This window comes from Oryctolagus cuniculus, chromosome 5, assembly GCF_051225735.1.
Source record: "Oryctolagus cuniculus isolate XC-2025 breed Fujian yellow rabbit chromosome 5, ASM5122573v1, whole genome shotgun sequence".
Classification (NCBI taxonomy): Eukaryota; Metazoa; Chordata; class Mammalia; order Lagomorpha; family Leporidae; genus Oryctolagus; species Oryctolagus cuniculus.
This window is the reverse complement of record NC_142871.1, coordinates 69472231-69500137: the sequence shown is the minus strand read 5'-3', so window position 1 is coordinate 69500137 and position 27907 is coordinate 69472231. Positions and strand designations below refer to the sequence as shown.

Sequence of the window (27907 nt, the reverse complement as noted above, 5' to 3'; positions counted from 1 at the left end):
CTACTCTATTTAAATAATTTCCCACTGCTTGGGACAATGCTTTTTAAGGAGAAAAGGAGGATCCAGGTGATAAAAAGAGGAGATACTCATGAAAAGACATAAACCAAAGATTGAGAAAGAAATTAGCCAGTAGATATTTAATAGTAGAAATAAATTACCACTAATCTTTCCTTGAAAGACAAATGAAGTATTTAGAATGGGTAAAAATAAGCTAGAAAGAGGGAGGCCAAAAAAATTCACAAATATATTCAATATTTTTAGAAATCACTGCATGTCAGGACAATGCTATGGCATAGCAGGTTAAGCTGCCATCTGTAGTGCTGGCATCTCATATGGATGTCAGTTTGAGTCACAGTTGCTCCATTTCCTATCCAGCTCCCTGCTTATGTGCCTGGGGCAGCAATGGAAGACGGACCAAGTAGCTGGGGCCTTGCACCCATGTGGGAGTCCCAGAAGCAGCTCTGGGCTCCTGGTTCTGGCTCCAACTCTGACTCTGGCTCTGGTACCAGCCTTGGTGGCCATTTAGGCAGTGAACCAACAGATGGAAACTCTCTCTCTCTCTTCCTTCTCTTGCTCTATAACTCTATTTTCAAATAAATAATAAATACATCTAAAAATAAAATATAAATCTTCAAACAATGAAATAGTGCATGAAGTTATCTAAAAGAAAAGGATAACATTAAAGGTTAGTCAGATATTAAGGAAGACTGGAAATGTAATTTTGGTGCTCTTTATCTGATTTAGTGCATCAAATGGTCATCATTTTTAAATTGGTAGAAAGCTTTACAGACTAAGATCTAGATTCAGAAAGAAATGGGCTCAAATTATCATCCTGCAATTTACTATTTATAAACAAGTTTCTTAATCTTTCTAAAATGCAGTGCCTTCAGCTGAATCATGGGGCATTAGCAATGTTCGCCTTATGAAGACCGTTGAGTTATTTTTCCCAGAAAAGTATAGTTATCAATTATTAGACAGAATTCCCATCTTGATAGAGTTTGCAGTGTAGAAGAAGCATTAGATTATAATCACGGAGGCTTGAATTTCAATTCCAATTTGACCACAGCTGAGTGTGTGAATTCATCTTTCTAACCAAATTCCTTATCTCAGACATGGTGGTGTATAAAGGGCTCCTCTTATCAAACTGTTTGAAATAAGAATATTATGGTTTCTACGAGAACCTGTAAGAGCTGTATTCATTATTTCTTCTCATGTTTTCATTGCCTTCTCCTTATTCTGTGTAGTTATCTTTGACTTGCACAATTCATTTATTCATTAAATGTTCTTTTTTTTAACTTTTATTTAATGAATATAAATTTCCAAAGTACAGCTTATGGATTACAATGGCTTCCCCCCCATAACGTCCCTCCCACCCGCAACCCTCCCCTTTCCCACTCTCTCTCCCCTTCCATTCACATCAAGATTCATTTTCGATTCTCTTTATATACAGAAGATCAGTTTAGCATGCATTAAGTAAAGATTTCAACAGTTTGCTCCCACACAGAAACATAAAGTGAAAAATACTGTTTGAGTACTAGTTATAGCATTAAATCTCAATGTACAGCACACTAAGGACAAAGATCCTACATGAGGAGTAAGTGCACAGTGACTCCTGTTGTTGACTTAACAAATTGACACTTTTGTTTATGGCATCAGTAATCACCCTAGGCTCTTGTCATGAGCTGTCAAGGCTATGGAAGCCCCCTGAATTCACTGACTCTGATCATATTTAGACAAGGCCATGGTCAAAGTGGAAGTTCATTAAATGTTCTGATGAGCATTCTTATGCCCTTGTAAAGGTTATACTCTAGTAGATGGAACTTGTTATTAATAAATTGAATGATAATTCTAATATGGGATTGAGCATTAATAAGTGCTAAAAAGAAAGGCATCTTGTTTATTGATTGATTTTTCATCATTTGCTGAAATATGAATGTTCCTATTAAAATAGTTAATAGGAAGTCTGTGCTTCTGATGTTTATAACTGTGAAGAAGGTAAACTAGAAAGGAGCAAGTTTGTTTCTGAAGAACACAGGAGTAGGACATGTTCAGGGAAGTGAACCTGGAGTGAGGTGCTACCACGGATATCTGTTCCATTTAGATAGTGCCCATAAATCAAGATGAAGACTTTCTGTTCTGTCTTCACAGGGGCCTTACTTGGAATCTAGGCTGATTACCCATGGTCCAAGAAGGATGACCAATGCTGCAAGCACAGCTGGTTATATCTGTTCAGTCAAGCTCTCTGGGGCCAAAGATTTTTTTGTTTTGTTTTGTTTTGTTTTGTTTTGTTTTTTTCTGGAGCAAAGACAGGAATTCAGGAGAAAGGAGAGCAGATGCTTTTCCAAATTTTGTCTACCTCAGACAATAATAGGACAATTTCTTTGCTTAAGAGCCCGACAATACATCTCAAGAATAGGAAAAGGAAAACAATATAAAACAAGTTTTCTATCTTGAATTCTCCTGTTTACTTCAAAGACCATATTGCATATTCTACTTTTTAAAAATGTTTAGAACCATCCGTTTCTCACACAGCTATTGATGTGATAATAGCTAAGGTATGTTTTACCTGTACAATTTCACAAGATATATAAGCCTTAGTGTTCTACTCTTGTGATCCACTCCCCAAACACAGCAGACATATTAAAATCAAAATAATGTGTGCCCTTTCCTGTTAAAATCCTTCTATAGACTCCCATTGTATTTTAGTAAAAGACAAACATAAGTTGCACAACACTGCCTGTCCTTCGTCATCCTCTCATATATATTGTACGTTCTGACTAAACCAGCATTTTCTCATTTCCTTATAGGGACACCACAATGCCCACCCCACTCCAGAAGTTCTGAATCAAAATTCTATTTTAATATATTGTCCATCTGTATATATAATCTGTTAATGGAATTACTGAAGTCATTTGCAAAAAGAAAAGAAATAGTGGGGCCAGCACTGTGGCATAACGGTAAATCCGCCGCCTACAGTGCAGGCATCCCATATGGGCACTGGTTCATGTCCCGGTTGCTCCACTTGCAATCCAGCTCTCTGTGATGGTCTGGGAAAGCAGTGGAAGATGGTCCAGGTCCTTAGACCCCTGCACCCACATGGGAGACCTGGAAGAAGCTCCTGGCTCCTGGCTTTGGATCAGTGCAGCTCCAGCTGTTGCAGCAATCTGGGGAGTGAACCAGCAGATGCAAGACCTCTCTCTTTCTGCTTCTCCTTCTCTCTCTGTTGAGCTCTGACTTTCAAATAAATAAGTAAATAAATCTTAAAAAAAGAGAAAGAGAAATAGCAAAAATAAGAAGGGTCAAGAAAAATTGACTATGGTGGAATTAAGAAAATGTTTTCATAATTAACAATTAAATGAATCTTTTTAATAGACTGTGTAATCAGGATGTGATTTACTATTGAAAATAGCTTACACTTTATTAATTCGCTGAAGCTTAACTGTGGTTAGCAAAGACTAGCTTTAAACAGGAAAAATCCCACAAATAATGGCATAAGACATTACATAAATATTTGAAAAGTCCTTAGAATATAACTTGAAAAGGATTCAGCTTATAGCCAAAACAGTTAGGTTTTCTTTCAAACTACACTTGGCTTGAGCTGTCCATATTACGTGGGAATCATGCATTCCATTACAGCATGAGCTACCTAGAAACTTCTTTTGAGAAAAATAGTCATTTATATATATGTATATATATATTTTCCAAGATTCTACCTTTTTTGTAATTTTTTATTTTTATAAGGTGAATAGATTTCATGTATTTTCTGTAAACAGATTTAGGTATATAAAGAAAAGAGTTTCTTGACTATAATGCAATAATATCACTTAATCCTATCATGTGATTAAAAAAGAGAAGTGACTACAAAATGATATCTTGTGATTACATGCTTGCCAAATTCTATACAATTAAGAATTTGTACCTACAATTTATTGTAATAAATGAATAAAATATAATAAACATTTATAAATATATATTATATAACTAATATTTATTAAGATATAAATCATAAATTCTTATATGAAAAGAAAAATTATATTATGAATACTGTTTGATCCATATTTGCCATGTTTCATTTTAGAAAGTTTAAATTTGTCATATTTCATTTTCTTTTTTTAAATATTTATTTTATTTATTTGAAAGAGTTACAGAGAGAGGTCGGGACAGAGAGAGAGGTCCTCCATCTGCTGGTTTACTCCCAGATGCCCACAACAGCCAGAGCTGGGCCGATCAGAGGCCAGGAGCAAAGAGCTTCCTCCAGGTCTCTCACGTGGGTGCAGGGGCCCAAGGACTTGGACCATCCTCCACTGCTATCTTAGGCCATAGCAGAGAGCTGGATCGGAAGAGGAGCAGCCAGGTCTCAAACTGGCACCCCCCTATGGGATGCCGGTGCTTCAGGCCAGGGCTTTAACTCACTGTGCCACAATGCCGGCCCCATATTTCATTTTCAAATAATATGCATTCCAACTTTCAACATCTACATTTTCTGAATATTCACTACTTGCATTGTATCCAGTACACAAATTAGCATTTTTTGCTTTCATAGTTTTTAAAAAAATTTTAAAGGAATACAAATTTCATAAGTTCAACTTTAGGAATATAGTTATTCTTCCCATGATACCTGTCCACCCACCCATACTCCCACCCCTCCCCCTCCTCCCTCTCTGCTTCCCAGTCCCATACTCCATTAAGATTCATTTTCAGTTAACTTTGCACACAGAAGACCAACTCTATACTAAGTAAATATTTTAACAATTTCCACACACACATGCACACACACAAAATAAACTGTTTGAGAACTAGTTTTACAGTTAACTCTCATAGTACAGCTAATTGAGGACAGAGTTCTTGCATAGGGAGTTAGTGCATGGTTACTCCTGTTGTTAATTTAACAATTAACACTCTTATGTATACATCAATGACCACCCAAGGCTCCTGACATGAGTGGCTGTGAAAGCCTTTTGAATCCATAATACCCTTCCATATATAGATAATGCCATAAGAAAAGTAGAAGTTCTCTCCTCCCTTCAGAGAAAAGTACCTCCTTCTTTGATCACCACTTCTTTCTGCTGGGGTCACACTCACTGATATCCTTCATGTAGAACATTTTTGCCACAGTGTCTTGGCTTTCCATGCCTGAAAAGCTCGTGAGACCAAGAAGCCTTAAGGGTTGATTCTGGGATCAGAGTTTTACTTAGAGCAATTGTCATTTTATGAGTCTGCTACCATATTAGAACCTTCTCTCCTTTGAAATTCTATTATTATTAACAGACACTTGTTCTTATTTATATGATCACTTTAAAACTTAATCATATCTATATGTTCACTTTAACATTTAATGTGATCACTATAACATTTAAGATCACTTTAACACTTAAGGTTTTTACCACCCAGCTTAGTGGGATTTAGAGTCCCATGACAAGTTTTCAAACTGTACCCTTAGAAGGAAGTCTGTAGGAATGTATGCAGAACTATACAGCTTTACAGTTATAAACTTCCTCCTCCCTCTCTTATTCCCACTCTTAATTTTTGCTGAGATCCAACCTCAATTGACTTTATACATATTTATTAACTATATGTTAAATAAGAGTTCAACAAATAAGATGAAGAAAAAAATGAAAAAAACAAAAAATACCAAAACTGTTCCATGACAGTCAAGACAAGGTCATTGCAATCATCCTTCTCAAAGTGTCAATTTAACTTCTACAGATTTTGTTTTAGGTGCTCTATTAGTCCTCACAGATCAAGGAGAACATATGGTATTTGTCCCTTTGGGACTGGCATATTTCATTAAATGCGATGTTCTTCAGATTCATCAATTTTGTTGCAAATGATCAGATTTCATTTTTTACCACTGTATAGTATTCCACAGTGTACATATCCCACAATTTCTTTATCCAGTCTTCAGATGATAGGGATTTAGGTTGATTCCATGTCTTAGCTATTGTGAATTGAGCTGCAATAAACTTGGGGGTACAAATAACTTTTTTATTTACTGATTTCATTCCCTTAGATAAATTCCCAGGAGTAAGATGACTGGGTCATATGGTAGGTCTATATTCAGATTTTTGAGGTATCTCCATACTATCTTTTATAGTGGATTTACCAGTTTACATTCCCACCAACAGTGGATTTTGGTACCTTTTTCTCCACATTCTCACCAACATTTGTGTTTGTTGATTTCCGTATGAAAGACATTCTAACTGCAGTGTGGTAAAACCTCATTATGTTTTGAATTGCATTTCCCTGACAGCTAGTGATCCTTAACATTTTTTCATGTATCTTTTGGCCATTTGGATTTCCTCTTTTAAAAAATATCTTTTTAACTCTTTTGCCATTCTCTTAACTGAACTGTTTGTTTTATTGTTGTGGAGTTTCTTGTTATCTTTGTATATTCTGGCTATTAATTCTTAACCAGTTGCATAGTTTACAAATAATTTCTCCCATTCTGTCAGTTGCCTCTTCACTTTACTTGGTGTTTCTTTTGCAGTACAGAAGCTTCTCAATTTGATGTAATCCCATTTGTTAATTTTGGCTTTGACCACCTGTGCCTCTATGGTCTTTTCCAAGAACTCTTTGCTGTGCCAATGTCTTGCAGAGTTTCCCCAATGTTCTCAAATAATTTGAAGGCAATGGCTCATAGATTTAGGTCTTTAATCCATTTTAAGTGGATTTTTGTGTAAAGTCTAAAGTAGGCACCTTGCTTTATACTTCAGCATGTGGAGATTCAGTTCTCCCAGCACCATTTGTTGAAGAGATTGTCCTCACTCCAGGGATAGATTATCACCGTTTTGTCAAAGATAAGTTGGTTGTAGATGCTAGAATTGATTTTTGCATTTCTATTCTCTTCTATTTGTCTATACATATGTTATTGTACCAGTACCAGGTTGTTTTTTCTATACATATCTGTTAGGTCCATTTGGTCTATGATGTCAAATAGCTCTGTTGTTTCCTTGCTCATTTTCCGTCAATCTTTCCATAGCTGAAAGTTCGGTATTGAAGACCCACATTATATTTTATTGGAGTCTATATCTCCCTTTAGATCCCTTAACATTTCTTTTAAATAGCCAGGTGCCCTGTAATTAGGTGCATATATGTTTATAATAGTCACATCTTCCTGTTAAATTGACCCCTTAATCATTATATAGTGCCCTTCTTTGTCTTTTAACAGTTTTTGTGTTAAAATCTATTTTGTCTGATATTAGGATGGCTACATCAGCTCTTTTTTGTTTTCTGTTGGCTTGGAATATCTTTTTCCATCCTTTTACATTCAGTCTGCAAGGATCTTTCTCAGTGACATGCTTCTTGTAGGCAGCACATAGATGGATTTTCTTTTTTAATCCATTCAGCCAGTTTGTGTCTTTCAGCTGGGGAGTTGAGGCCATTTACAATCAAGGTGACTATTGGTAAGTAAGGACTTTGCTATGCCACTTTTCCATAAATATTCCTATTTTTTACTTAGGATTTCCTTTGAACTTTTACTGGGAGGTTTTCTTCCTTAACTTCTTTTGTAGTGATGACATGTTTCTGTGTTTCTATGTGGAGTTCATCCTTAAGCATCTTTTGTATGCTGGATGGGTGGATGGGTGGTGATAAATTCTTTCAATTTCTTTTTGTTATGGAAGGTCTTTATTTCATCTTCATTCATAAATAAGTGCTTTGCAGAGTGTAGTTCTGCGTTGAGTTTTTTCTTCTTTTTTTAAGATTTATTTATTTATTTGAGAGTTAGTGTTACAGACAGTGGGAGGGAGAGACTGAGAGAAAGGTCTTCCATCTGCTAGTTCATTTCCCAAATGGCTGCAATGCCTAGAGCTTAGCCAATCTCAAGCCAGGAGCCGGGAGCTTCTTCCAGGTCTCCCAAGCACTTTAGCATTTTCTGCTTTCCCTGGCCACAGCAGAGAGCTGAATCAGACGAGGAGAAGCCAGGACTAGATCTAGTGCCCACATGGGATGCTGGTGCTTCAGGCAGAAGTTTAGCCTACTGCACTGTGGTGCCAGCCCCAAGTTTTTTTCTCATAAAAGTTGGAATATATCTCAGCATGTTCTCCTAGCCTGTAGGGTTTCTGATGAGAAGTCTGTGAGTCTAGTTGGATATCCTCTGAAAATAATCATTTTTACTGTGTTGGGTTTGATTACAATGTGTTATGGTGAAGATCTTTTCTGATCATGTCTATTAGGAGTTTTATGTGTTTCCTGTACTTGGATGTCTTTTTCTTTCTCCAAATTAGGGAGTTTTCTGTTATTATTTCACTAAAAAGGCCTTCTAATCCTGTCTCTCTTTCCATGCCTTCAAGAACTCCTAGAACCTGTATGTTGTGTCATTTGATAGCATCCTATAGATTCCCAACAGTGTTTTTTAGTTTTCTAATTTCTTCCTTTAGTTTTTTTGTCTGATTGTATTATTTCCCATGCTTTGTCTTCTAAATCTGATACTCTTCTACTTTTCCGAATCTGTTGCTAAACCTCTCCACCACATTTTTTATTTGTTCTATTACATTCTTCATTTCATTTTGATTTCTCTTTAAGATCTAAATTTCGTGAAGAAATTTTCTTTCATGTCATGTATGGATTTCTGTAGTTCATGAATTTGCTTCTGATTACTTCTATATAATCTTATGATCAATTTTTGAATTCAATTTCTGGCATTTCTTCAGTTTTATCTCCTTCACAATCTAATGTTGAAGTGCTATGTTCTTTTAGGGGTGTCATGTTGCCTTCCTTTTCCTTGTTTTTTTTTTTTTTTATTTAGTACACTTGTTATTCAACATTTTGTGGAGGTACTCATTTGTTCTTCGTATTTTACTGTGGTTACTTCTATCTTTGCACTATTCTTCTGTAGCTAAGTGGAGTGACTGCTTTTTGTGAATATCTAGTGGTGTGTGTTGGATGTGGCCAAGGAGCTCTGTTTAGTTCTCTAGAATGAAGGGCATGTCTAAGGTGACACACCCAGGTAAATTTCCTCTTTTTTCCTAATCAGAAAGGAAATTATTCTGCTCAGCTGAGCTCTTCTCCTCAAAGTAGACTAGTGCCTGAGTACTAACCTCTGTGGGTATACTATTCATCCACTCTGCCCCAAGGACCACGCAAAGGATCTGTGCAGTCCTTAGTGTAAGTTCAGATTCCCTAACAATGTTTCTCACCAGGTAACCAGGAAGCCCTGAGTGTGTGGAATTTCCCACAGTTTCTGCCAAAGTCCCAGCCACACTGTGATTCCTCCCATACAAGCTGTTTTTTCTATAGTCCTAGCACACAAGCCTCACATTGTCATGAGCACCTAACCCCCTGTTAGTTCTCCCTATCAGAGTCAGGTATCTCCACTTGACTGGTTGCCAGGCATGGACATGAGCTGGCATAGCTGTTATGTATGTCCAAAATGGCACCCACTCTATTGGTTTGTTGCAAGACACTGTTGTAAGGTGATCAGGGAGAGAGAAACATGTGCCTTCTCTCTCTTTTTTTTTTTTTTTTTTTTCTCCTCTAGTTTGGCAGGTACATTATCCCCATGGGGCTCCAAGCCGGATTCCCTCTAGGCTCTTCCTGCAGCTTTATCACCAGTGGCTTGGGCTGCTGTGGTCTGGTCTCACCTCAGTCTCCAATGCTAGTGCATAGACTCTCAGCTGCTCGGATCCTGAGTTGTGGATATGTCCATGCCCTCCACATTAGTCCACTGCATCTCTAATTTGCATAGACTTTCCTCTACTGTTTTCTCCCTAACTCTTCCCTGAGACTGCACTCTCCACTTTTTTTTTTAAATATCTTCATCCAGACTAGAGCAGTAAGCTCCCTCCCTACTCTGCCATCTTGAAAGCTCAAAAATTAATATTAGAAATGCTGAAACTAAAACATTTTGATAAGGCATGGAGAAGGTGAGAATTTGTGTGCCTGCCTGAGTTTAAAGCATATATGATGCAGAATCAGGATAATTTCTAAGTGTCTTTTGAAGAGTTTTTGTAGATTATATATATTTTGTATGTAAAAGTGGTAATTTCTATGGAAATCTTTGCTATTGACCTTTCTCCTTTCTGTGTTACCCTGTACTCATTAACTTATATGAAAAAGGTGTCTAAATGAAATTTATAGTCTTCAAAATGTATCTGAATCTGAAAATCCACTCTAGATAGGTGAGAGCTATTTCTTTGATAGATTTCTAGACACCTGATGCACAGCAGGTTTATCTTCTTTTTGATGGCATTTGTTACATAGACCTTGGTCTCCATGACAACAATGACCTCCAACTTTCCAGAAACTGAAATTTCTTTAGCTTTCCTGTAGGAAACCATTGCTAATGGTGATGACTAGTAATCTTAAAGCCTGTCACAAATGTACTGTTTGCTTCTTAAAAGGAAAACTCAGTAGGATCCAAGTCTAATGTCTTTCTTTAATTTTTTAAATTCTTGTATACACTTCATTCATCTGCCCTGTCTTACAACTTTACAGGCATTTTTGTGTTAGTGTGTATTTACATTAATTATTTTGCTTGCAAACTTGAAACCTTCAGGATGGCATAGTATTTAAGAAAGCTATAATGGATAATTGCATTTAGAAATCTCTGGGATTGCTTTATTGGTGGGCACACAACTTGTTGCCTTGAGCCACAGCAATTATTATTTTTGACCCTTGGAGAATACTAAATAATGGATTTTTAAAAGTTTCAGCTACTGGGGCTGATATTGTGGTGCTTCAGGTTAAACCACCAGTTGCAATTCTGGCATCCTATATGAGTGCTACTCTGAGTTCTCGCTGGTGTACTTCTGATTCAACTTCCTGCTAATGGGACTGGGAAAGCAGAAGCAGATGCCACAAATGCTTTGTCCCCTGCCACCTATGTGGGAGACTCAGATGTAGTTCCAGGCTCCTGGCTTCTGCCTTAAGTAGCCCTGGCCTTTGTAGCCATTTGGGGAGTGAACCAGAATATGGAAGGCCTCTCTCTTCTGTCTCTCCCTCTCTCTTTGCAACTTCCTTTAAAATTAATAAATAAATCTTTAATCATTTTTATAAAATTCTACTACTGAATTTGAATTAAAATACGCATGCTAAGCACAATTTTGGTATATTGATTTCAAATCAAATAAAATCTGAATTATGTTGTTATCAGTTGAAAAATGTTCCTTAATTGAATGTTATCAAATGACATATTTAAGACCATTTAATTCACGATTCAACTCTTATTTAAAAAAATCAAACTCACCCCTGCCTCTTTACTGTTTAATTATGTTTATAACTGAATTTACCCCAGACAAAAATATAAATCCAAAACATGAAAAATCTGTGTTACGCTACTTATCTCTTCCTGTATAATGACACACCTATTCTCCTCCTGTGACACTACAGAAACTGAGGGATAGGCAGTTTTAGAAAACTGATCAACAAAGTGGTGAACAAGTTAAATTGTATAGAAAAGAACTCATTTTTTAGGTGATTGTGCTGTATGCTCAATTTCATACTAGCAGATGATGCATAAACATTGTTAGGTAATTTCTTGTTTTTCTTTTAGATATCTGGTGCTCAGCTGAAGTTCGGTGCCATATTATCAGATGGCCAAATAGTATTTACAGCTATTAAAATTTGATGTCAAGTAACACTAGCCAATAATTCAAGTAACTTCTCTACTTTTTAATTTAAATATTCAATTTTTAAAAGAGTGAATTGAGAAAAAAAAGAAAGTCTCTAATTTTCCAACAACAGTTTGCAAGGAAATTTCATGTTGAAAAAATTTCTATACCCATTATTCATGCACCATATTGACTTGTGAAACCTGGGTTTGTAAATCATCACCAAAGAATAAATATATTAGTTAACAGACAAATGATCAGTCTACTAATGCATATTCTAATATAGGAAATATTTATCTCCCAAATAAAATCAACATTTAGTGTAACTTCCTTCATTGTGCTTTCCATTTCTCAGTGCCCTCAAACAGAACTAACAGAAATATCCTTTCTTTTAAAAGGAATAATCAATATACTTCAATGAAAACTATACATAACGAATCATGTAGTTAAGGGGTAACTCATTAATGGGAAGAATTTTTTAAACTAAACTTATTGTATGATAGATATTTCACCTTGTTTTAAGACCACTTGAATCATAATGTACATTGTGAATTCTCTTTATTGTCATGCATGCTAGTTTGAAGAAGAACCATTATCTTCTTATCTAGGGATCAATATATTTGTCTAACACTATCTCAAAATAATTTATATCAATTGATTCTTTTCCTTTTGTATTCTATTTTATTGTGTAAAACTGCATTGCTTATTTTTCCCCATCCACAATCCTACCAGAGATATTTTGTTAGTAAATGTCAAAAAATAGTGTAGGGACAACTTTGGTAGACTTTCTTGTGCCAACTTTTTTTTTTTTTTTTTCAGTAGGGAATATAATTTATTTCTTAACTTAAAATCAGCTAGACTTGACTTAGAAAAAATACCACTTGAGAAAGTTTGTGGTATACATGTCAAGGATAGTATTACTGCTAATGCCATGGAAAAAAGAAACATGCCTCAGTGATTCCACTTTCACAAAACAGAGCTAATACACACTGATAAAATGAAATTACAGGTTAGGTAAACAGTGGAGCATCTCAGAGCAGGAGCCAGAATTTAGTCATTGAGTAGTAATATGAGTTGCAAAGCTAATGAAGTCTAAGTTAAGAAAACTGTTCATAAAAAGAAACAAAACATGAACCAACCGAGATAAATAAGTATTTTTGAAATCATTGTGGAAACTAATGTAATTTATAAGAAAAAGGTAAAACAAAAAAAAAAAAAGAGAAAGCATAGTTACCAAAAATGTTTTATAAAAATTCCTTAGAAATTAAAAAAAGTGTAAAATGTATTTATATAGAAAGTGTCTACTTATAAAATATGAAAAACAAAATATTATTTAGGAAAAAATATAATCTCTGAGGTATAATACTCTCACACATTAAATGCAGTATAAAACTTAGAACTTGAAGAACATCACATGAAAGCAAAATATGTGAATATAAAATAAAAAAGCAAAATATACAAAAATGTTGTGGCCATTTGGGGAGTAAACCAGCAGATGGAAGACTCTCTCTCTCTCTCTCTGCCTCTGACTCTCTGTAAGTCTGCCTTTCAAATAATAAATAAAGAAATCTTTAAAAAAGATAAGATAAATGAAAATGAAATATAATTTTAACTGAAAGCAAAACATAGGTGGCATGATCGAGACAAAGAAAATAACACATTTCTTTCTTCATATTACCAGTATATTCAGAGCTCTGACCAATATATTCAGAGCTAGAAAGTCTTATATTCCAAAGCCTAAGGATAATAATAATAATAAAAAGAGTAAGTCAAAAATCTCCACACATAGGGGATTTACTTTTTAAGTAGAGAGAGATGAAAAACCAATTAAAATGTAATGTAGTACTTATTATAGTGAAGGCATGCATACATTGTTCTGCCAAAGATCAACATGGCTACACAGAGGAGGAGTTGCTTTACCTATGTTTTGAATCACTGTTCAAGTGAAAGGTAGTAATATTTCACTTGAAGAGTATAATATTTATAGGAGCCATATCAACATGAATAATTCAAGAAGATTATAAAAATAAAAAATATATAAAAAAGAATATATTTCAATAGGCATATAAAATATACCTCCTGAAAAATGAGAAACACATTGTATTTCTGACAAATATAATAAAATTAGAGTCATTTCTCTCTCCCTGTCTTTCTTCCTCTTTCTCCTGTATGTAAAATCAGAGGTACACATCAGTTCTGAAACATGTTTTGGAAAAAGTGTATATACCCAGTGTACATAAATGTTATATATACATATACATATGCTATATATATCTGTACCTATAAATGTAGATGCATGTAACATGTACCTAAACACATAAATATGTATATTCACCAGGAAAAATACATTCATAGATATATATTTTAAACTTTTATAAATATATGTAATATATATTTACAATTTCCAGATAGAGAATACTAGATACTCTTAAATAATAATTTGTTAAAACAAGAAACTATTATGTCACCCAGAGTTTTTAGCAACATGAAATACAAGGGGAAAACTGTAAGATGCAGCTTTGAAGAAAGAAGGCTGTGACACAACGTGTCTTTATTCAGCTCTCTGTATAAGACTGAAGCAAAAATGTCTTCAGATGTTCACACAGATAAAGACATGGCACCTAATTTTCTTTTACAAATGAATTGTGCTACTTAAAAACAGAGATCAGTGATAGAGTACCAAAAGTTTAATGTATAGAAGTGGAATTGACATTTTGAAGTTTGATGATTGTTTACAGCCCTTGTCTCTACTGTTGAGGAATGGTGTTTTTTTTCTTACTATTTATTGAACTCTTAACTTAGTGTGGAGTTAATCTTATGAGTATAAAATAAACTGAAATTAGATCACTGTAAAAATTGAAAGGGAATAGGAGAAGTAAGAGGAAGGGTGGGAATATGGGCAAGAGGGTGGGTAAGGTGGGAAGTATCACTATGTTCCTAAATCTGTATACGTGAAATATATGAAATTTGTATATCTTAAATAAAATGTCTAAAATAAAATATATAAATTAATTAAAAATTTAGTAGAGCAAAATTTTTAGATAGAGATCTTAACAAACAAAATTATTTGAGGGATATTTTAAATTTTTTAAAAAAATTTCCTGGCCGGCACTGCGGCTCACTAGGCTCATCCTCCACCTTGCGGCACTGGCACGGGGTTCTAGTCCCAATCGGGGCGCCGGATTCTGTCCCGGTTGCCCCTCTTCCAGGCCAGCTCTCTGCTGTGGCCAGGGAGTGCAGCAGAGGATGGCCCAAGTGCTTGGGCCCTGCACCCCATGGGAGACCAGGATAAGTACCTGGCTCCTGCCATTGGATCAGCGCGGTGCGCTGGCCGCAGCGAGCCGGCTGCGGCAGCCATTGGAGGGTGAATCAACGGCAAAAGGAAGACCTTTCTCTGTCTCTCTCTCTCACTGTCCACTCTGCCTGTCAAAAATAAAAAAAAAAATTTTTTTCTATTTATTTGAAAGGCAGACAGAAAGACAGAGTGAGAGAGAAATACACAGAATTCCTCCTTCCTCTGGTTCACTCACTAAATGCCTGCAATATCCAGGGTTGGACGGGGCTAGGCTGAAGCCAAGAGGGAGGAACCCAATCCAGCTTTCTCATGTGAGTGTCTCAGGTTTAAATCACGTGCTACCACTGTTGGCTTCCATGGGACAAATCAGGAGGAGGGAAGATCTAGGAGCAAAACTGCAACTCTGAACTCAGGCATTCCAATATGAGAAACAGGTACCTTAAGCAAAGTCTTAACTTCTACACCAAACGTTTTTTAATAATGGTTTTAAAAGTCACAAAAAGTTACAAATTTGTTTATTGAAGAAAAATGATCCATAATATACAAAGCAAAATAAAGAGAGGGAGTGGCAGTGTTCACAGCTCCCAGATTAAATGAACTAAGACAGAATCTGTGTCTGTGGTGATGCAATAGATGAAAGTAGTTAATTTGCATGCAATGTCATTTTAGAAGTAGGCAGGCAGATAGATTAAAATCAATTAGGTTTGTGAGCTGGAAGACCACGCCTTTGCCACGCCCCTGTGTGACCTCACACCCTACCTGAAACCTTCACCATGCCCCTGTGTGACCTCATACATTTACCTGGCCACACCTGGGTACCCACCAGCCAATCAGGTTAATTAACCACCCCCTTTGGAAGTGGGTTAAAAGCCTGGGATATGGTGTGTTCTGACCCTTCTCTTCTTCCCTGGCTTCTTGCCAGGAGGGGGCTGTCTGTAGCCCTGCACCTCCAGGGCTCGTGGCCTTTGGGCCACCCGCTCTAGGCTTCCTGGCCTAGATGCTCCTCCACGTGGCTGGTTCCTGGTGCTCGGTATGAACCCAGATTTATCTCTCTCTTAAATAAAGCTCTCACTCTCCTATGCATATTTCTCACTAAATAAAAACCTAAAATGCAAAAAAAAAAAAAAAAAAAAGTCATTTAATTTTTTGGCTCCATGTTGGTTTTAGAATGTGATAGTGAAAGTTTAAATAAAAGTGGACAACACCTATTAGTGGGCTGAAATGTTTATTGACAATCTCCCAAATCATCACAGGAAAAGAAAGCTGTTGCCCAAAAATCTCAGAAGTAGAAAAGAGGTAATGAAGACCAAGCACTAGGAGCAGTAGCATAGTGGGTTAAGCTCCTGCCTGCGGCAGTGGCATCCTATATGGGCACCAGTTCATGTTCCAACTGCTCTTCTTCTGATTCAACTCTCATCTGATGGCCTGGCTAAACAGAGGAGGATGGCCAAGTTACTTGGGCCTCTGCACTCACCTGGGAGACTCAGAAGAAGCTTCTGGCTCCTGGCTTCAGCCTGGCCCAGCTCCAACCTTTGCTGCTATTTAGGGATGAATGACCTCTCTTTGTTCTCTGTCTCTACTTCTCTCTGTCTGTAACTTAGCCTATCAAATAAATAAGTGCATCTTAAAAAAAAAAAAAAAAAAAAAAAAAAGACCAAGCACTATGAAGTTGCTCTAAATATAAGGCATCTTCAAAAAGTTCATAGAAAATGTGTATTATGAAAAACTATGCATGGATTTCAACATTAACTTGTGCCAAAAGAAATTTATCTTTTTAAAAATTTATTCACTTATTTGTTTGAAAGGCAGAGTGACAGAGAACAGAGAGAATAATGAGCTGCTTATAAAGACATTCATAAAGTGAAAATGTAGACAGTGATTTATCAGCAAATACAAATAAAGGGAGCAAGAGGAGCATGATGAGTAGTAGATACTGGAATTTAGGTAAAAACAATCAATTTGAATGAAAATATAAATAAAGGTATAATGGTGATAAACCTTTGTAATATATCTTATTACATGAATCAAATTATTAAAAATAAAAGATGAGTTTTTGGAAAGGTAATTGTTGTTTTAGAACTATCATAAAAGGAAAACAATAAGTACAGCAATAATTATAATACTCTTAACAATGTGTGCTGACATTCTTATCAACTCATTATTTGTGCTCAGTGATTCTAATTCTCATAATATATATATTTTTGAGAGATATATTTATTTTATTTGAAAAGCAGAGTTACAGAGAGAGAGGAGAGGCAGAGAGAGAGAGAGAGAGAGAGAATCTTCCATCCCCTGGTTCACTCCTCTAATGGTCTTAATGTCTGGAGCTGGGCCAATCCAAAGCAGGAGCCAGGAGTTTCTTCTGGGTCTTCCACGTGGGTGTAGGAGCCCAAGCAATCGGACCATCTTCCACTGCTTTCCCAGGTACATTAGCAGGGAGCTGGATCGGAAGTAGAACAGCCAGTATTCAAACCAGCACCCATATGTGATGCAGGTGATGGCTTAACCCACACAGTGGCAGCCCCAGAATATAGTTTTTAAATAGTAAAATACATGGGCAAATATTTATAAATAAATGTATAAAGTAAAGCCTCTCAACAATGATAGCTAAATCCTAATATGTTCATATGATGTTCAATTCATATAGTCATTAAAATTACAGACTAGATTAATTTTTGATGTAGTGGAAAATTCACACAATGTATATAGGTAAGATGTACTTAATAACTGTTAGAATGATTACAGCATACTTATAAGCATGTTATGATTTCTTTTTCATTTATTCCTCACAAAGCAATATTGGTGGTTCAATCCATGTATCTATCTTATCAAATATTTTTTTGATAGATGAAAATGTTTTATTGCAGTTCAATTTTATAATTCTATTATATGAGGCTGTATATCAGATCAAATGTGTAGTAAAATATTTTATAGGGAAGCAGCTAAGATTAGGGCGATTTTTCCAAGGCAACCCTCTTGACTCTTAAGCACCCAATATATCAAAGATTTTTTCTAAAAACAAATAGATACATCCGGTGCATTTATGATATTCTCTTAAGAGTTTATTATAAACCAGTTTCATAGGCCACAAGGAAATAAAAGGACTATGTACAGCCTTACAGGACACAGGCAGGGAGCTGAGGAGGGCCAAGATGAGTCTAGGGCCTTGGTGGGCGCATTCCCGGGGGAGGGGGCCCTGTAAGGGAAACCAGACAATCCGGTGAGACTCCGCGAACAACAGCATAACAAACAAACAGGTCTGTGGTAGCGTGGCCCTGGGGGATCGGGCCCACGCCTCTGTGGATCTACTTCTATAACTCTGTGGCCAGGGTCAAAGGAGGCCTCGCATCCCAGGGGGAGGGGGCCGAATCCCTGGAGGGGGCATGCCCATTGGAGTTCCTCGTCCAGGGGGAATTCCCACTGGGGGACCCATAGGAGGCCTCATACCAGGAGGTGGGCCCATCATGCCTGGAGGAGGTGCACCTCGGCCCATGGGTGGGGGAGGACCCGCACGGCCAGGTGGGTACTGGGTGGGGGCCCCTGCAATACTAGCTGTGGCAGCTGCTGCAGCGGCTGCAACAGTGCCTCTTCCTTGAGGGGTCATCACCTGTTGGGATGGCCCACCAACCCCACGGACCGGGCCAGCAAGACCTGCGGGAGCCTGAGGCATGGGAACACTAGCTGGGATTCCTCTGCCAGCGGCCCTGCCAATCCCTGGGCCCCCAGCAGCTCCAGCAAGTGGTACTCGGGCAATGCCAGTATTTTTGGGAGGAGGACCCTCTACCGTCATGGAGACCAGGTTCTCCCCAAGCAGCAGCACCAGGCCGAGGACTCGCTTCTCTTCCCTTTCTGCCTGTTTGGAGTTCTTCGGCTTGATCTTCCTGAACTCGTCACAGTCACAGAGGATCAAATTCACGTGCTTGTCAAAAGCCTTAAAGGTGCCGATGAAGATGCGGCCGTGCTGCAGGATGCACCTCATCCTGTAGTCGATGTGCTGCAGCATCTTGCTGCTCTTGCCCACCGTCATGCTGGCGGTTCTGATGGCTCAGATCCCCGCTGGATTCCCTTCCACCGAGGCCTAGACGCCAGCCAGCGGCCCGACTCCCGCCCTATCTTATCAAATATTTAACATTACTTTATTCCAAAAAGTATCCAAAATCCTACCTTATTTAATACTTTCAAATTGGGTTATCTGTCTTCCGTGTACAAGAGTATATTATTTATATTTATACGAGGAAGATAGTTGTAAACCTGAAGTGTCTGGCAAATAAGGATGCAGAGGCACCACACATAAAATGGTTCTTTAAGGTCTAAGTGTTTACATACATTAATCTCATTTTATAACTAAAAAATAGTGCATAAATAGTGATCAAATTACATAATAAAATACTAGTTCTAGAAATAGAAAAGAGAAACTGTTTTCTTCAGTTAATCTGTGATTCTTATCATTGATACAAAACAAAACAAAAACCATTGGTTTCAGTTTCCCCGATGCATAGAAAGCTTTGAATCATAATTTCTAGAATCTAGGAATATGCAAAATTTTATTTGTTTCAAAATTTCAAAACCATTGAAATCTGCAAAACTTTGTAATGTTATGCTAAGAAGCATGAGATTTACAAAGGGGAGAACTAATGTATGTGATTGTAGGAAATTATAGATTATTAAAACAAGATTTTAACCACAAATCCTCCATTCAAATAGTACTAGAAAAGCAACTGACAGATAATGATACTAGATAATTCTGTTCAGATAATGAATGAATATTTGCTAAATTATTCTTCATTAATGCAAGCACAATGGTGAGCATTTGAACTAGAAGTTAAGATGCCACTTGGGATGCCCACATTCTATAATAGAGTGCCTAGGTTCGATACTGGGCTCTGTTCTTGATTCCAGCTTCTTGCTAATGTGTATTCTGGGAGTCATGAGATGATTGGACAAATATATGAGTCCCTCTCACCCATATGGGAAAATTGGATGGATTTCCCAGCTCCCGGCCTTGGCCTGCCCTTGCCTCTGATTATGGCCGGTATTTGGAGATGAATCTGTGAGTGGGAGATATCTCTCTCTCTCTCTCCTTTTTTTAAAAAAAACATATGTTTATTTATTCATTTTTGTGTGAATCTGAAAGGCAGAGTGATAGAGGGAGGCAGGACACACATACACAAACACACACCAAACACAGAGGTTTATTTTATTTTATTTATTTTATTTTTAAATATTTTTTATTTATTTATTTGACAGGTAGAGTTATAGACAGTGAGAGTGAGAGACAGAGGTTTATTTTAAGGTAAACTAATAGTTATCATTTCCTTTGAGGAAAATCAATTGTATATTAGGCTAGGAGAACATGGAGGACACATTTGAGAAGCTGAGGGGAAAAGAACTGTTGATTTCATATCTACTTTTGTCTTTCTCTGTTTTCCTTTAGAGATGCATACTGTTATGTGATAGTGCAGTTGCGTAGGTGCTAACAAGGCAAGCTGGCCTGTGTATTTGGGGGAATCTTGAACTTATATATGTCTTCCAGAGGCTTGTCTCTATTATCCCGTAGGCTGTGTTCAGTGGGTATAAAATGTCTGAACCCTAAAAATGTACAAGCTAATCTTTCAGAAGGAATTAGTTAATTAAAACTCATATTAAATAAAGTATAAGAGGAAGCCTTGGGATGAGTTATCCAAAGAGATTTGTTATAATCTTTTGTTGTAATCTTTCTGAGAATATTTTAAAAGCTGCAAAGATATGTTTTAGAAGCACCAAGATAATTCTGGGTAAGATCATGCCTTACTGGGGTTATACGAGGTACCAGTCCATTCCTCCCTTATGCCTGCCTTTCTTTACCTGTTAATTTATCCTGGTTCCCCAGGTTTGGCTCTGTTTTTTAGCTTTGTCCATATAATATACATGTTTTCTTTATAATGTGTAGATGGATACATCCATTCCAGTAAAAGATATATTCTATTCATGAGCTTCTAGCCAGCTGTCAGGGTATCATCAAATGTGGTTTATCTTGGTGAATGAAAGTTTGAATGGAAAATTAAGCTCCCACACTGTCTGTAGAGGTGCAGAGGATCATTTTGCTCTTCAATGTCACACCTCAGTGGACACACTTCACAGAGCAGTGAATCATGTTTAAAACAAGCAGCCTTTACTTTAACGACATCAGATAATGCAGCGGAGGTGGATAATAAGTGTTAGCGGCTTTAACTTTCTCTTTCAGTACTTTTTCCCAGGTGCCTGATGGACAATTTATGAAATACATATGTTATTTTATAGATAGGAACTTGGGATCCTGCCAGTGGCCTGAATATGACAGAAAGTCAAAAGGGAAAGCCAGCCAACATCACAGATTCCTTATCCAATCGTTCTTTGATTGTTACCACCATTTTGGTAAGTATTCATTTTTCTATTAATTTTATTAATAATTTTCTATTAATTTTACATAAATTTATATAAGCATGGAAGTGCATATAAAGTGACATTATAATTGGAACACTAATAAACAGAATATTATGTATTTTACAGTTATTTAGCAATTACTGTATAATGAATGAGTCAATGTTAATATAGTTATGGTTTTCATAGTCTTCAATGATATAAATTATATGAATATTTGGACTGTTTAAGTTAATTAATTATATAATTTTATATATTACTGGAAATCCTTATATTTTCATGGAATTAGTTACTATTGAAGAATTGTGAGTGTCAAGATTTGGAAAAATACTTGGACATGAGCTTTATGAATACAATTTTATTTTAACCTGGCTTTCAATTTCATTGTTTTCATCTTGGAGAAGCACTTTTACTTTACTAATATTTCCAATGAAATAGAATAGCAAGTGCTTTCTTAAGCCAGAAATATTTTCACCACCAATAGAATTCAGTTAATAGTGATGTTATATATTTTCCCCCCTTCTGATTATATATTTTCATTAGATTGTATAGTAATGTTTACTTATGCTATTTGCAAAGGAAAATTTGAATTTTAGGGTAAGCAAGGAGCTTATATATTATTTGGTCAGAATTCTACATATAGAAGTTTATCAATGTCCTTGTGTCTTTCCACATAGCCAGTAAGAATGTGAGATTAACCTAAAAAACAAACCACTACAATTCTTTGCATTTATACAGATTTACAGTAACGAATTAAGCCAGGATGAATTCATATTCTTGTCCATTTAGTAACAGCAAAATAGATCTGTAAGCATGTCAAAATAAAATAAATTAGGATAAAGACTTTTGATAATGCGACAAAACTGATAATCATGAAATGACAATGATGGAAGTCATAAGGATTTTTCTTTTTTTTTTTTTTTTTTGATAGCAGTAAATACTTGTTACCTATGTATCATATCCAAACTTGCAAGGCTCTGTTCAACTTAATTTTATCAATTCCTTTCTTTTCCAAAATAGCTCTCATATCTACCAACTCAACACCATTCTTCTGACATTATGTTCTCACAGGACACTAATATAGTTCTCATGCTGGCCCATCTGGCAGTATGCACTGGTTCTCATTACCTGTGCTGGAATTACTGCAGTAACCATGTAGCCATCCATTCTGTTCATAACCTTATCCCTTAGTGACATACCCTTAACCTCACCACACAAATGTAATTCTGTCATTTATCTATTTCTCTAATTATAGAAATCTTTAGAAAATCCATGTAAACCATTAAAAGCCTGGAAATTGCAAGCTTTCTATAAGCTTGTCCTGTCCAACCTTTCTATCTTCACTTCTCTTTCCAGAAATCCATGTTTTAAATGACCCAGGGTAACCCATTAGCCTACTACTGTGATTGTGTAAGCTGTGTTACCTGTTTCTATGACATGTTTCTCTCCATTTCTAAGATTTTTTAAAAAATATTTGTCAATACTTAGTATGATTTAGAATTAATGCTATGCTATTGTTTATGTGTGTATTCTTTCTAAAAACATCACTGAACATTGCCTAGAAGCACAGAAGTTGAGTATGTCTTTTTATATCACATGCACCTCTACATTGCTCAGAGAGTGAAGAATGCTAAGCAGAGGACATCTGCACCACAGCAATCTGACCCTTACACTCCTTTCTATGTCCTTCCTGGTACAGATTCCCAAATACATCACTTATTATGGATCCAAACATTTGATCAGTTCTTTTCATTTCTTTATGCAAATCCTACATATCTTTGTAGACCTCTGTCAAATACTTATGTACTCTATGAACTCTCTTATCTGTCCATGCAATTGAGTGTGTTCTGGGAGGTAGAAGATTGTGCACTACATGTATCATAATATCTAATCATGATACTTCACTTGCTTTTTTTACTTTACATAATTTGCCCTTGTTTCCACCTGCATTTGACATGAGTTTGTATAAGGCTAAAAATAAAATTTTACACATTCCTCTCAGTGTCAGGAAAACTGCCTTAGGCATAGCAAGCAGTAAACAAATATTTGTCAGATTAAACTAAATAAATGGTAAATTAGAGGAAATAAAGAAACTTCAAATATCTGTATTTAAATATTTTCAAGTGTGCAGATTATCATAATCTTCTAGTGCAAGCAAAGCAGGTAATTAAGATTACTCATATAATTTCGCAATCTTGCTTAATTACTCAAGGTCATTTTGTAAGAATTATTCAGATATTTTCTAAATCATGAACAATATTACATCTATCTGCATATAAACTGTATTTAATTTAGATTTATTTCAGAGCCACCCATAAAGCTTTAAGAAAATAAACATACTTCATACCATATGAAACACTAGTTCTGGGTTTTGGATCTTGAACATCATTTTTTAAAGTACCACTAGTAATTCTGATCTATAACCAGGATTCACAAGTACTGCTTGGATAATTACTCCATATAACTGAAATGTAAGATCAACTGTGAAGCATGCACTAAGTATAAACTTTAATAATGAGGTTATTTATATTTTATAATGTGACACACTACTTATTTCTAAAAGATTCACATGTTCCTAAATGAATAAAAATGAGAGGGCTGGCATTGTGCTGCCAGCATCCCATGTCAGAGTGCTAGTTTAGAACCTCAGCTTTAGAACTCTGCCTCCAATCCAGCTTCCTGCTAATATGCCTGTAAAGGCAGTGGATGATGGCATAAGTACTTGAGCCTCTGCAACCCATGTGTGAGACCACAATGGAGTTCCTCATTCCTGATTTTGGATTCTCCCAAACTTGGCAGTTGAGGCCATTTCGGTAGTAAATCAGCAGATGGAAGATCACCCTCTTTGTCTCTCATGTCTCTCTTGCTGTGCCTCTCAAATAAATAAATAAATTTTTTTAAAAAAAGAATAAAATAAAAGCACTTTATTTTTATCTTAGTTGAAAACAAAATATTTTAAGAAATATTCTGATTACCAAGTCTCCGGAATTTAGAAAAGAACAAATTAGAGAAGATTATTTGTGTAAGTTATTTGCTTGATGCAATTTACTAGTATTCATTTATATTTTTTATTAATATAAAGAAAACAGATTTCATGTATTACTTAGGTACAGCTCTAGGAAGATAATCATACTTCTTTCTCTCTTCTTTTCTCTCCCTCAATCCCCCTCTTTCCTTCCTTTCTTTTTTTTCTCTTTAATTTTTGCAAAGACATTATTTCAATCCACTCTGTAATCACAGACTTAGTTTAACACTAACCATAATATTTAACAAGTAAAATGCAGGAATACCACAGTTCCACAGGAGTACAAACAAGGGCTAACAACAACAATCATATCAGAAGATGTCTGTAGGATGTGAGCATTGAATTTATGGACTGGTTATTTTTTCCTTTTCTCTCTTAGAAAATCTCAGAGGAAATACTGACTATCTTATGAATAATGACATTTCTTACAATGTCTCTATTATGTGAATGAGTCAAAGAGAAGTTCATCTGTGAGTCTTGTTCAACAGTTTTATAGTGTGTCTCTTTTTAAAGTGAAGTATTCTGGAATTTAGCATTATCTGTGAGGTAATCACAATTCTATTTCTCATAAATTTTACTTATTGATTGACTCATTCATTTAATCTTATTTGTTCATTCTTTTCTTTAACAAATATATATTAAATTAGAATAACCTATCAGGCATTGCACTACGAGCTGTATTTTTCTGACCATAATAGACATTATCTATGTGGAAATTGGCAAGGATTCACATGGAGAATTCATATCCATAGATACAAGGATATGCACACACAGACATACAAACACAAATACACACAATTGTGATTAGTATATAAGAAAAAAGTAAATGACGTAATCTCTTTGTATTACAGGATAATACTGAGTTATACTGGGGATCAAGAGTGCGAGTCAAGTTAGGACTTTAAGTAGAATTGACAGATTAGGCCCAATGATTGAGAAGGAATTAACAAGGTAAAGAACATAAAAGAAGTATTCTAGGCAGAGAGAACAGCATGTGTCAGAGCCCTAACACAGGATAGATCTTAGGAATTTTGCAAAACTGAAAACAGTCTATGCATTCTGCAGCTGAGTTCCTCAGCTTCATCCACTTATGAACATATGAACTTGGTTCACTGCAAAAAGCAAGATTTATTTCATTCCTGCTATTTGCCAGACATAGTTCAAAGCACTACACATTACTTTTCCCACTGAATTAACCTAACAACGTTTTGAGCTTTATACCATTGTGCATACCATTTTAAAAGTGAGAAAGCTGATGTTCAGATTGATTGCCTAAGTAATCTACTCATGGTCACACCGCTAGAAAGTTTCACAATCAATCTGTTTTAACAACTTGAGCAACTGATACTATGTGAAATTTCTAGCTTCCCACTTTGGAAAAGCTGAGTAATTGCACTTTGTGATCAAAATAATGCTTGACTTAGAATTATCTAAAGCAATGTTTAATATCCAGAAGTCCCACATAAACTAGGGCAATGTGATGCTATCATGGGTGTTTCCCCAAACACCAAGGCATTACCTACTATGGATGAGGATTTTGGAGTCTTTACTGGATGTGTTGTGTCTCTAGTTTCTGTTTTCTCCTAATTTAGCACTCAGTTTTCTTTCAGACTTTGTAACCCATAACCTCAGCTTCTCTGACACTTAAAACAGTATTCGAACATATATAATTTTTTTCTCTGTAGAATTGGAGTTATTTACAAGTGTAGTTCTTCCTACAGTTCAACAACACCACCTAAACCCAATACACTGTGTGGGTGCAACACATAGTACTGTTATGGAGTGAATTCACCTCAGAAACCATAAACACTCTTTTTAATGATTAATTTCTTTTTTAGTTTTGAATTAAAATTTATGATTTGGAAATTTACAGTTCTATACCTAGTGTTTCAGTCTACTCATGTCCTCTCTTCAATATTGTTGGTGATTTCCCATATTACCTCTTTGCTCTTTGAAATTCAATTGTTTATAAAATTCCCATGTTTCTTGTATTTTTAATCCTCAGTGGAACTAAAAATATCCACCTCAGAATCACATTTTCATTTATGATGATTTTATTTATTACATAGAGATTGCTGAAATGTAATAAATTCCTAGTCACCAAAAATAATAACAAAATACCAATTCTGGGCGAGCTAGAGAGTACTTTTAAGAATAACATGCAGTATAGCTTCAATTTATTATCTGGTCCTTTCATTGTTACTGCTATGGATTCTCTAGCTATGGAGACAATCAAATGACTGAATATTTATTGAAGTGCATATAGGGAATGGCTGTTTTCCCCCTGAATTCTTGATTTCCAATAGGTTTTCTCAGTTGACTCTAAATATGTTGAGTGTTTCCTACTGTGCTTCTCTGGGATAATAATTGATTTTAGTCCATCAAAAGATTACTAACATTTAAATGCCACTGTGCATGTTCTTTCCTTTGCTGACTAGTACCACTTTAGCATGCAAATAAGTGCACTAGTTTTTTTTTTTTTTTCAGAAAAGCATTTACTGTCAAAGAGGTTCTTTCTTCTCAACTGCTTAGTGAATTTAACAAATGTGTTTTCACCTGTAACCTGTTCTTATTTTTTATTCCCCAACACTCTGTGGAAGGTTGTATATGATAGTATCCAGTTTACTTGCTTAGGCTTGTAGAGCTTTTCTTGTCACAGTGCACAGATAAAGAGGCTTATCTGAGAGCAAACTCCCCAGGACAATGGAAAGGATCATGGCACAAAAGCCAAAAGTGACCAAATCTCCCCCTAAAAGGTTTTTCAGCTTCTTCAATAATACCAACAAAAGCAGATTTCTAGGGCTTCAAATCTGCTGCTGCAAAAGTTGTCTCTCTGATTCTTCTCTGTTCATTGTCATAGAAATACTGTCAAGTACCTAGTTCTTACGAGAGTTGCATAGCATTTGGGCTTGGAAACTCAGACGCGCCAGCTTGACAAAGAAAAAACGTTTTCATCCGTAGAAACCTCTACACCATTTCTAAACAGTTTTATACCTGCATTGTGGAAATAGACCAAAATAATTTAAGGCAGATATAGTAGGTCTATACATGCAAGTACTGCCTTAATGTAATATGTGCGATGAGAGAGGCTCATTACAACACAAATCTCCTCAGACCTCATTCTTGCAAACAGCTTGTTCAAAGGCAGTCAAACCTTTTCTCATCATATTGTTATTCCTACTTCAAGGATTATGCTGGCACTGCATTTCTTTTATTCTTGCTCTGATAATTCAATGTATTTCAGTTAAAAAGTATCTTATTTCACATATTTTATAGACCTCCATATTAGCTAAATAAACTTAAATCTACTGATACTAGAAGTAATAGAGAAAGAAAGGGAAATATACAAAGAAAGTTATGAATTCTGATGTGAATTTAGATATAATTTAAACAATACTAGGGTTTAAGTCTTAAGCCTTCAAAGTTACCAGAACCTCAGTTTTTACACACAGATACACACACACAATTTTAGCTTCCTTCATCCTTCTTTATTTACTTTTATTTATTTTAAATTTTGTTCTTATTTACTGGCAAGGCAGAGTTGCAGAGAGAGAAGGAGTGGCAGAGTGGGAGAGGGAGAGACAGAGAGAGATGTTCCAACTATTTGTTCACTTCCCAAATGGCCGCAATGGCCAGTGC

At 35.9% G+C, this 27907-nt stretch overlaps 1 protein-coding gene and 1 pseudogene across 8 annotated transcripts in view; one reads left to right on the top strand and one right to left on the bottom strand.

Moving 5' to 3' along the window:
* GRIK2 (glutamate ionotropic receptor kainate type subunit 2) overlaps positions 1 to 27907 on the top strand; it is a 736860-nt gene that overhangs the window by 453506 nt on the left and 255447 nt on the right. For all 7 annotated transcript variants that reach the window (XR_011388963.2, XM_017345301.4, XM_089332818.1 and 4 more), the window contains one exon: positions 21124 to 21237. Coding sequence is in view for 6 of the 7 variants with exons in the window: in XM_017345301.4 (XP_017200790.1) it covers positions 21124 to 21237 (114 nt within the window). In the remaining variant the exon portion in view is untranslated. The remainder of the gene's footprint in view (positions 1 to 21123; positions 21238 to 27907) is intronic.
* On the bottom strand, positions 17881 to 18951 carry LOC100337738 (small nuclear ribonucleoprotein-associated protein B pseudogene; annotated as a pseudogene). The gene has a single exon (XR_016233824.1). The product of XR_016233824.1 is annotated as a small nuclear ribonucleoprotein-associated protein B pseudogene (transcript).